Genomic DNA, 12305 nt, shown 5'->3' on the forward strand with positions numbered 1-12305 from the left:
TCAGAGACCGTTTAGGTTTTCTTCAAATTTATTCATCACTCATGACTAATTGCTACCTACTAATCTCCCTCAAGGACTTGAGACCCTAAAGTCTTTTAGAAAAGGGAAGTTGAATCCAGTCTTTGACTAGTTCCTGCTGGTTTGGGGCATAAGCCTAGGTCAGAAGTCTCTTGCACTTGCTCTCTCAATGAGGACAGTTGGGATCCCAGGTCACAGATGATCCAGGGGACCCTTGAAGCAGGAGATTCTTTGGCGACTGTGATGAGGGGGTAGTTGTGTTTAAGGAGAGGCCATGGAGTAGAAATACCTGTTTAGCTTACAAATCTCTCTTCTGTACTTGTATTTCTGTCTGTTCCCTGGAATCTGGCTGATACGGCTGCAGATTCTTTTAGAGGTAAGTGAGGCAGGGTATACATTGCTCTGTCCTGTCCCTGAGGGAAGGTGGTAGGTTGTGTCTTGGAGTCTCCTCCTGGCCAAGTGACACAGCTCTTTCCTGGCACCACTTCAGATTTCATGGTAATGATGTCTCCTATACAAGACCTTGGGATCTTCCATGGTCTCATGTTTTTCTTACATCCTACACATACATTGGAAATAGTTGCTATTTTCTCTGCCTACCACACCATCTGGGTTTGTGCTTCTCAGGACATCTTGTACACCAGAGGGCTCAGTGGCTGGCAGTAGGATCAGTTTTCTAAAACTTCATTTGGTCAATTCCTTCTCTCTTTCCTCACATAATCAATGGTAGGGTAGGGTGCCCTGTGCTTTCCAGAGGTTCAAAAATATCATTGCTAATGAATAGTTTTACATCAAAGACTACTGTATTGCTTTTAGATGTTTCTTGTGGTGTGGGAAAGTAGGCTTTTAAAACAGCTTACATTTTGTTTATTTACCCAAAGATTACATAGCATGTCCTAGGTCCCCATAAGCAGGGTAGGACATGGATTAGATTAGTACAAGAAAACATTTAGACTGAAGAGGAAGTTAAGTCTATGATAGATGGCTCTGTTGTCTATTTTTTCAATATTCTTTCATGATACAAATTCTCAGAAAGAAAATTGTCATGGGATGGAGTTCATCTATGGAAAATGTATTAACTGTTATTTTTTCTATTCTTTCTTACTTAGTATATAAACATGTTGTTTTTCAAAGGCTTGAATTGGTACACCTACAGCAGTATATTCCTTTATAGGGACATATTCCTAGTTGTGCCAGGCACTGTCCATACCCAGCCTATCAACCAGGGTGATGATTTCTTCATCCAACTGACAATAAATTGAAACACGCTCTAGTCCCTAACTTACTTACTCTAGTTTTTTAAAAAAGTTGATCTACATTGCTAACCACTTGTTCTTGTCCAAGTCTTCGGAGAAATAGTTGCCAAGAAAAGACTAACAGTGTCTTGCATGACAAGGAAAATGAGAAGGGAACTAGAAGAAACTAGTTGAGCAAGAAGACTGACAAGACTAATGGCAAAGCTGTCAGAGAATTATTGATCCCAGTACTATGGGAAAGTCTTGCACTTGTCATGAATAACCCTACTTTAATCTTGCTGTTCTTTCTGTTGCTGCCTGTAGGAAGCCTGGCCTCAGATCAAATGTAATGTGGTATTTTACTTCAGCAGAGTAATATGTCACCCACACTTCCTGAAGTAGTGTATCTGAGAATTGCATCTTTATATCATCATAAAGAACATAACTACTAATGTAAATTTCATTCAAAAGTTCCTTAAAAGACTCATTTTAAAGCACAAAATTAGAACTCCATAACAGGGTTTATTACATGGAAAATAAACTATTTTAACAAGAATAGAACAAAGGATGGGAGGAAATGGAAGCAAACTCTTATACCTTTGCTTATATAATGTACAAACTGTTGAAATATTATTTCAAAATAAATTTTGATGAGACAAAGCCAGATATTGGCAATACTATTAGTACCAATAAGATGAGATACAGTTAATAAGCTAGCAAATGGTATACAACAAATACTAAAAAGTACAAAGAAATAAAGGAAAGCAGGAAAAGAAGGGAAAAATTAACAGTTAAGACTAGACCAGATGGGGACAAATAGAAAACAAATAGCAATATGGTAATCTTAACTCAATAATCACATTAAATATAAATACTCTAAATATGCTAAATTAGGGATAGAAAAAGTTAAACAAGGTTATGGAAAAAATCAAAAGCTAAATACATTCAGTTTAAATGAATCACACATTACTAGCAAAAACAGATTTTTAAAAAATTAAAGAAGACAGTATGGAGATGCCTATAAAACTAAAAATAAAACTACCATATGATTTATAGATACCCACTACTGGGTATCTATCCAAATGAAATGGTATTGTATCAAAGAGATGTTTATTACAAAACTATTCATAATAGCCAAGATATAGAGTTAACCAAGGTATCTATTAATAGATAAATGGATAAGAAAAATGTACTAGATGTACACATTGGAATATTAATCATTAAAATAATGCAACCCTGTTATTTGTGGCAAAGTGGATGGAATTAAAAGCTATTGTGTTAAGTGAAATAATCTTGTCACAGCAATACCACATGTTCTCACCCATTTATTGAAAGAAAGAAAGCCAATGTCATAGAAGAATAGAATAGAATAATGGTCACTAGAGACTGAGAAGGGCAATGGAACATAAAGAGTTATACAAGGGCTCTCAAACAGATAGGAGGAATTTGTTCTGATTTTCTACAGTCTAGAAATGTAATATTTTCCATATCTACATGTACTTATAAACTTTGTTAAATGGCAATTCCTTTGTACAACTACTTAAAGTTAATAAAAATATAATAATAAAAAGTTATACAAATCCATGATGCATCTCAGAATAGCAAGAAGTTCTCGGTATATAGAAAGAATAACATTCAAGGAGCTGAAAATATGAATAACCAGATTTAATCATTACACACTGTGAGTATACACCTAATTATTATTTTAAATTCTAAAAATAAGTATGAGTATGTACCAAATTAAAAAGCAAAACAAGAAAAGGATATTCTGTGCAAGAACTATAGAGATCAAGAGCAGTTCTATTAATTTCTGATACAGTAGACTTCAAGAAAAGCAATATTAACAAAGATTATTAGAGACATTTCATAACAATTTAAACATCTAGTAATAGAAACCACATATCAATTCCAAATGTGCACTGACTTTATGAACTTCAAACAAATGAAGCAAATACTGCCAGTAATGAATGGAATGTGTAGAGAGAAAATCATTACTGACATAGAAGACTTGAACAATACTATCAACAACCATGAACAAACTGACATTTATAGAACATTTTACCCAAAACAAAACCCACAGATTTTTCCCCACGTGTACAGGGTAAATCACTAAGCTACACCATATGCTGGAACATTAAACATATTTCAATAAAATCAAAAGTACTGAAAACACAAAAAATATGCTCTTTTATTACTGTGGAACTAAATTAGAAACTGAAAACAGATCTCTGCAAAATCTCCAAATAAATGGAAAACAGAGTTCACACCTCTAGATAATCCAGATACTGAAAGAAAACCAGAGGGAAATTAAGAAATATTTCTGACCTAATAAAAGTGGGAATAAAATGCCAAGTATTGTATGACTTAGCTAAAATAGTTTTTGTAAGTAAATTCATAATTTTAGATATTTATATTATAGAAGAAAACATCTCATTCTATATACCTACAAATAGAAAAGCCAATAGCCCAAAGCAAATGCAAGGAGGAAAGAAATGATAAAGATGAAGTACAAATTAATGAAATACAAAATCAACAACTAATAGAGAATATCAATGAAAACAATGTAGGCCTTTAAAGATTGATAAAATTGATTAAAAGTTCCAACTAAACTGCTCAAAAAGATCTAAAACAAAAAGTTATAATAGAAGTCAAGAAAAATGTCAGTCACTGCAGATTTTATAGAATTTAAAATGTATATTATTATAAAGAGGTTTCAGAGGGGTTACTGTTACATAAATTAGGTAAAGAGTACATTTCTTTTTGGACAATGTCACCCCTCCCCTCTCTTCCTCTCTGAGTTTTTTCATCCCATTCCCACTTACAAGTTGTATTGTTCATTTTCAACATAGTTTCCAGTATCATTGCTGCATTTGTTCACCCTTTACCCTCCATTTCTGTGCCTCCTCTTACACTCCCAAAGACATATACACAAACAACAAAAAATAAAAACAGCAAAAAAGGAAAATCCTCTTGTTTCATTTGTTGGAGTTCATTTTGATAAATATTATTTTGTATGATCAGATGCACATAGGCATTGCACCTTTATGTTCCTCTCCTAAGAGTTTCCTCTTTTGGTCTCACTGTATGTGAATGCGTAGAGTCCTATCTAATTGTTCATGTCTCAGTGTATTTTAGATCTAGCTTCCGAATATAAGAGAATGTGTGCTGTTTGTCTCTCTGAGTGTGGCTTCCCTCACTTAAGATGATTTATTCTAGGTCCTTCCATTTACCTGAATATGACATAATATTCTTTAATGGCTGTATAATATTCCATTGTGTATAGGTACCACATTTTTTTGCATCCACTCATCTATTGTAGGGCATCTGAGCTGTTTCCACAACTTGGATATTGTGAATAGTGGAGCAATGAGCACGGATGTAAAAGTGTCTTTATTATGGTATCCTGGCTTGTGATGTTCTGAGTAGACGCCCAGGAATGGTGTGGCTAAGTAGTAGGGAAGATCTATGTTTACTTTTTTTGAAGAAGCTCCAAACTGTTGTCCCATCAATACTGCCAATACTGCTATAGGGTTCCCTTTTCTCTACAAACCTGCCAAATTTGTTGTTGTTCGAACTCACAATTTTGGCCAGTCTAAATAGGGTGAGATGGAATCTCAGAGTTATTTTTATTTGCATGGCCAGGGATGATGAGCATTTCCGTGTGTGTGTGTGTGTGTGTGTGTGTGTGTGTGTGTGTGTGTGTGTGTGTGTGTGTGTGTGTGTGTGTGTGTGTGTGTGTGTGTTATCTCTTCTTCCGAGAAGTCTCTCCTTGGCTCCTTTGCCCTTTTAGTAATTGGTTTATGAGCTTTGGGCAGGGCTAGTTTCTTGAGCTTCTTGATATTTTGTATATTAGGCCTTTGATGTATTGCCGGTAAAGATCTCCAAATCTGTTGGCTGTCTTTCTAGTTTAGTAACTATGTCCTTTGCCATGCAGAAACTTTTTAATTTGATGCAGTCCACCTGTCAAGTCTTTATAGATTTAAAAAAATAAAATAAAAATATTGTTAATAACTATGCTAATTAAGTTGACCACTTAAATGAACTGGATAGTTCTTTGAAAGATACAAATTAATAAAATTTACAGACAAGGAAACAGAAACATTAAATAGTTTGATGTATTGTAGAGATTGTTGTTGTTTTTTTCCATAGAGGATCTATTATGTAGCCCAGGCTTGCCCGGAACTCACAACTCTCCCATCACAGCCTCTTGAGTGCTAGGATTTGCAGCATTAAGTCCTATGCCCAGAGGAATTTGTTCCTAAGGACCTTTGCAAAATAAATTCCAGTTCTTTTAAAATGTCATTAGTGTTCAATCTTTTAAACCTTTCATGTCAAAATGTAGATTAAAAAGTGATCAAGAAGAAAATTAGAGTGCAAGAGTATACACTTCGTTTAAAATCATTTCAGGTCTTTCCCTTGAGTATACAGAAATATTCATCATGCTTGAAGTTTTCTTTTTGTGGGAGAGTTTCTGTCAATTTTATGGTCAATCAGGCCACATCTATGACTTGGGACTGTTTTCTATGCATTCCTTTCTCACCCACTGTCCCTAGTTGTCTGTCTATTTAAAGCTAAGACAAATATCTGATAATGACTGGAGACACACCAAAGTGCTGCCTTCCTATGGCTGCCATGTAATAAATCTTTCTTTGTCGTTCACCACATCTCTCTGTTTGAGGTATGGGGACATGGGAAACTTCTAAAGTTTGGGTTTGGGGTCGAAAAACCCAATGTCAATCAATCAAATGACTTCTTTCTTAATTTTGTGCTCTTTCTTAGACTCTAATTGAACTTAATTCAAATAAAAACATTTCCCCTACCATTTTGTCCCTCTGAGCAAGTTGTTTGACTCTTTTTTTTTCTAAAATTGTGGTTTGTTCTTGGAATTTTTTTTTTTGGGGTCCGGTCGTGGGGCCTGAACTCTGGCCCTGGGCGCTGTCCCTCAGCAATTCAGCTAGCACTCTACCACTTGAGCCATAGCGCCACTTCTGGCTTTATGTGGTGCTGACGAATCGAACCCAGGGCCTCCAGCATGCAAGGCAAGTGCTCTAACACTGAGCCACCTTCCCAGCCCCTGTTCTTGGATTTCTTTTTGTGGAACAGAAGGTATTATCTTCAGCTCCACCTACATGCTATTTGATAGCATACCAGACATGCTAAATTGAATGCATATACCACATGTACAAAAATTTTGAGTTTACATTCGTCTACACATGAATTTGCTCTATATGTATCCTATATATTTAAGGTCAGTAATAAATAGCACAAGGAACTTGCTATATAGAGAGTCAAGGTTTTGGGAAAGGTACAGGTTGCACCAAATGTAAGTTAATCAAGAGTATTTGTTTCTTTGCTTCTTTCTGCTTAATTGGAGCCAGTGAACAGTAAAAAGACTTATAGAAACCCTGGCTCACTTGAAAAATCTTGATGAATTGAAAATTAAATTTCCATGGAAACCATCCTTGAGGTGGTAACACACACACACACACACACACACACACACACACACACACACACACACACACACACACACGCAAAATAACACTGTAAAGCTCTTAGAAGCAAGCAAATATTTAAATTTAATGAACCCCTGAGATCTTCTTTGCCTTTGGTCTCAAGAAGTACTTGCCTTGTGGGGCTGATTTTAAGTTTTTGATAATTATCTGATAGTTTCTGTTTCTTAAGTATGTGTAGTAAGATTGAGAATATGGGATTTGAAATTGAAATATGAGAATTGAGGATATGGGATTTATTAGAATCTCTCTGACATGTGGGGAGTTGTAAGTTGGCACATGAGACACCATCATTATTACTGAGATTAAGCTGAGCAAGACCAAGTCCATGTGCAAGTATGTAAAAGTACTGAAAATTATATACAAGTAGGATGTATGCAATGTTGTTATTTGAACCTGGTTGGAAGAAGATAGAGTCTGTTTTATGGTTTTTGTAGTGTTTTCAGAGTACTTTAGCCTTCATTTTGACCAAAACATATATAAAGCATTTGCTAGCTAAGACCTGAATTCTTCCAAATAAATATTTATTTCTTGGTTATAAAATTTGCTATCCTTCATATAAGAAAGTCTCATATAGAATTTAGAATGCAAATTGCTACCCAAAGCTTTATTAGTCCTTCTAATAGTCTCAGCCAATGACATAGGCAGTATGATTTGTAATTTTCTAAATTTTCAGCCAGGTCTCTATCCTGCTGTTACATTCAGAATTTTCTTTCTCCAAGCCAGTGGTTTGAGTTAAAAGATTGCATTTCAAGATCAGGGCAAAAGATGTGACTACTTGTGTGGCTTTATATTAAGCCATGAATAACTGATCTCATTGAGCAATGCTTCAAGTCTTTTTTGATTACTTGCTCCAAAAAAGTGTTTGTTTTTAATTGTCAATATTAAACTGCGTGAACAGGCAAGAGTTTATTTTAGAACTTGAAGAATTTGAATAATTCTTTGATGTGGATGAAATAATGAATTTCCCTCTTTGATGTCTAATACTCCGTAGTTTGACTTTTCTTGTCTCTAACAGTCTCCATTTTCCTTTAAAATTACTTGTGTTTATGAATGAAGAAGCTTATCCTTGCAATTAAAAGAACCACTTCAGAGAGTTCATTATCATTCATGGAGAGATAGCATAGCCAGTAATTAAGACTATGAACATTGGAGTTGGATAGACCACAGTTGACTCAAAATTAGCTTTTTGAACTCCCCATTTAGTAAATAATTTATTTTTTATTTTTATTTTTATTGTGAAAATACTGTACAGAGTGGTTACAATTACATGGGCAAGATAATGAGTACATTTCTTATCAAGCATTGTAGCCTCCTCCTTTGTTTCCCCTTCCCATCCCTTCCCCTCCTCTCCCCCCCCACCAAAGTTGCAATGGGTCCATCTGTATCCCTATTAAAACGATTTGTTTTTCCCCTTCCCCTCCCCAAATTATACTGACATCAAATACAGTGAAAGCAGGGGTTATACTGTGAGGGAAGGACATACAAAGCAACAAAGAAATAATCTTATAAATGTGTTAGAAACAATTGCATGAAAGAAAAAAACATTTGAATACATATTTTAGGGTTCATTTCCCTAACATCAACTTATCTGACCTTTTCTGCTTGACTCAGACATACACTAGATATTGCAAATAAGGGAAACCATGGGACCTATGTTTCTTTGGGCCTGGCTTACTTCACTTAATATAATTTTTTCCAAACCTTTCCATTTCCTAACAAATGGGGCAATGCCATTCTTTCTGATGGAGAGGTAACATCATGTATATTTGTTGTGCACGCTATTTTGAAGCATAGATGGATAACCATAGCTTATTTGGGGGTGGCAGCACTTAATATCCATTCTTTGAGAACAAAATATATCATCATTAAGTATAGTCTCCTTGTTTCAAAAACAAAAATTAGCAGATATAATTTATGAGGTGATTGTTAGTTACAGATGAGGCACAACATTTATATGTTGCTGTTGGATCCTCAGACAGTGTTGAGTATATAGAAAGTGTTCAATATAAGCTAGTAAGAATTATTTTACCACACAGTGCTTCGTTTTCAATCATGCTTAAAATGTTGCAACTTAAAGGTTAAAAACAGGTCATTAAAGCCATGTAAAGCTTATCAAAAGTACATGGAATCTCTTCTCTGCCAGAGACAGACTCTGGGGCAATGGTCCCATGGGTGCCTCTGTAACATGCGTACTAAGATCTCTAACAAAAGATCTTCAGTTCCCCACCATCCATGGTTCTAGAAAGGGATGCCATCCCTTCCCTGGAAACTGTACAGGAACTTCAGGAGGCAACCAGAAATCGTGTTGTGCAGCACTAAATAAACTAGCACAATTGACTCTGAAAGTGGAGAAGCAGAATCAGAGTTGTCTGAGCTTCAAGTTGCCCATTTCTTTCCTTTAGACTGATTTCCATCTTCAAGAAAGACATGGATTAGGGGCAGTAGAGAACAGCAGTGTGGTTCAGGCTGAAGCAGTGAGTGCCTGCATCACCAACTGTGTGCTTCATTAGAGTAGTTGCCTCTCAGCAGTTGTAAGAATACCTAACCCCAGTTAGTGCCATAGCCCATAGATGTCTCTTTTCTTCTTCTTCTATCCCATAGCTTCCATGAACTTCCAGGGTGTGTAGCCAGTGAAGTTGACTCTTTTCTCTTCCCTTCATTGACCCTCCTAGAGGAGAATGACAGAGTTCACCCTTTCAGGCTTAAGAGATCAGCCAAGACTCCAGATGCCGCTCTTCTTCCTGTTTCTAAGTTTCTATGTGGTCACTGTGGTGGGGAACTTGGGCCTAATAGCTTTGATTGGGTTGAACTCTCACCTACATATTCCAATGGACTTCTTCCTCTTCAACCTGTCTTTCATAGATTTCAGTTACTCCACTACCCTCACCCCTAAAATACTCATAGGTTTTGTCTTAAAGAAGAACATAATTTCCTATGCTGGGTGTATAACTCAATTCTTTTTCTCCTGTTTCTTTGTCTTTTCTGAATCCTACATCCTATCAGCAATGGCTTATGATCGCTATATCGCCATCTGTAAACCACTGTTGTGCAAGGTTATTAGGTCTCCCCAAATGTGTTTCTTCCTTTTGGCTGGCATCTATGGGATGGGAGTTTTGGGGTCTGTAGCCCACTTGGGAAATATAATGTTCGTAACCTTTCATGCAGATAACCTGATCAATCACTATATGTGTGACATCATTCCCCTCCTTGAACTAGCCTGTAATAGTTCTTACATACATCCACCCGTGGTCTTTATTATTGTGACCGTTGACATTGGTATCACCATTGTTACTATTTTTATTTCTTATGGTTTTATCCTTTCCAACATTCTCCATATTAGCTTCTATGCTGGTAGGTCCAAAGCCTTCAGAACCTGCAGCTCCCATATTATTGTGGTATCTCTTTTCTTTGGGTCAGGAGCCTTTATGTACTTCAAACCACCTTCTATTTTGTTGCTGGACCAGCGAAAAGTGGTGGCCATGTTCAGCCTATTAATCTATAGCCTGAAGAATAAGGATATCAAAATTGCCCTGAAGAAAACCTTAGTAGAAATGTCTTTTCTTGAAAGTGATTGAGAAGAAGAATATAAAACTTGATCAGAATTTTCTTTATTTCTATTTTCAGTGAAGGAAGCCAAATTCAATGCTATCTGCTCTCTACTGAGACTTTTTAGTTTTTTTTTGCCCAGACTAGTTTTTTTTAAACTAAATATGTTTCTTATTGTAAAGGTACTATACAGAGGGGTTACAGTTATATGAGTAATGAGTACATTTCCTTTCAAGCATTGTTACCCTCTCCTTTGTTTTTCCCCTGCCATCCCTTCCCTCTCAACTCCCCACCTCTTCCCTCCCCCACAAGTTGTAAAGTTCGTTTTCAACATGGTGTCTTGTACATTTCTTTGCTACAATGGTCAACCTGTATCCTTATGCAGCATTTTGTTATTTCCCTCCCCTCCCCAAATTAGAAAAATGTATATACAAGATACTGGGCACCAGAATCAAATACCATGAAAACGGGTTATACCATGGGGAAAGAACATACAAAAGAAACAAAAAAATCATAGAACATTGTAAGTACATTAAAAACAGCAGCAAGAAAGGTAAAACCTCTTGTGTTTTGAACCTCTTGGGGTTCATTTCACTTAGCATCATCTTATATGGTTATATGTACAAAGCTTTTGACCTGTTCTGCTTGTCCTAAACATTCACTAATTATTGCAAATAAGGGAAACAATGGGACTATGTTTCTTTGGGCCTGGCTTACTTCACTTAATAGAATTTTTTCCAAGTCTTTCTATTTCCTAACAAATGGGGCAATGCCATTCTTTCTGATAGAGACATAGAATTCCATTATATATATATATATATTACATTTTCTTGATCCATTCATCTACTGAGGGGCATCTGGGTTGGTTCCATATCTTAGTTATGGTGAATAATGCTGCAATAAACATAGTTGTGCTGGTAGTTTTAGTATGGCCTTGTGTGTGATCATTTGAATAAATGCCCAAAAGTGGGATTGCTGGGTCATAGGGGAGTTCTATGTGTGGTCTTTTGAGGAACCTCCATACTTCTTTCCAGAGTTTACATTCCCACCAACAGTGCAGTAGGGTTCCATTTTGGCCACATCCCCTCTACATCTGTTGTTATTAGATTTCTTGATTATAGCCATTCTAACTGGGGTGAAGTGGAATCTCAATGTTTTGATGTGCATTTCTTTTATGGCCAGAGAAGTAGAGCATTTCTTCATGTGTCTATTGGCCATTCTTAATTCTTCTTCAGAGAAATGTAAGTCTTTAGCCCACTTATTATGGGGCAGTTGTTTCTTTGAGGATTTGTTGTTGGAGGATTTAATTTTTTAAGTTCCAGGTATATTTTAGATATGAGACCCTTGTCTGTTGTATGGCTAGTGAAGATCTTCTCCCAATCCATGGCTTTCTATTGATCTTCCTAGCTATGTCCTTTGCCATGCAGAAGCTCTGCAGTTTCATGCAATCCCATTTGTCCAAACTTTCTTTGATTTGTTGTGTTTCTGGGTCTTTATTAAAAAAAGTTTAGCTTGTGCCAAGGAGCCCTAGAGTTTCTCCTATTCCTTCCTGTAATGTTTTCAGGATGTCTGCTTTTACTTCAAGGTCTTTGAGAAGAAAATCTTAACTCTTGTTCCAGGTTGTTAACCCAATAGCCTCCTCTCTCATAGCTTAGCATGCTCCTTTTCTATCAAACACTAGGCTCATTTAGTAAAAGGAGTAACTAATAAGCCTCCACTCCCCTTTTCCTTGAGATGGCACTCCTTTAAGAGCTATAACCATATAAGGCAGAAAAATCCCCTAAACATCTCTTGTGAGATGCTGTCTTGCCAGTCCTTTGCTGATAATAAACCTTTCCTTTGTTCTTTGTACCTGGATGTCTCCATGGTTTTCAAGTCTAATTTACTCTAACATGGGTCCTTGAATTTCATCCAGTTTACTGTGCTTCCCTTTATTTCTGATTTCTTGTTGCATTTTTTTTCTCATGGCCAATAAACTTCTAAGTTTATT

At 36.3% G+C, this 12305-nt stretch overlaps 1 protein-coding gene across 1 annotated transcript; it reads left to right on the forward strand.

Moving 5' to 3' along the window:
• The first annotated feature begins 9447 nt into the window (after positions 1–9447).
• Positions 9448–10344, forward strand: LOC138821322 (olfactory receptor 8B12-like). Its single transcript, XM_070013458.1, has one exon. It carries the CDS (start codon positions 9448–9450, stop codon positions 10342–10344), a length of 897 nt encoding a protein of 298 aa, XP_069869559.1.
• Positions 10345–12305: the final 1961 nt, after the last annotated feature.

This window comes from Dipodomys merriami, unplaced genomic scaffold (assembly GCF_024711535.1).
Source record: "Dipodomys merriami isolate MVZ:Mamm:240054 unplaced genomic scaffold, mDipMer1.0.p SCAF_91, whole genome shotgun sequence".
NCBI classification, from domain to species: domain Eukaryota; kingdom Metazoa; phylum Chordata; class Mammalia; order Rodentia; family Heteromyidae; genus Dipodomys; species Dipodomys merriami.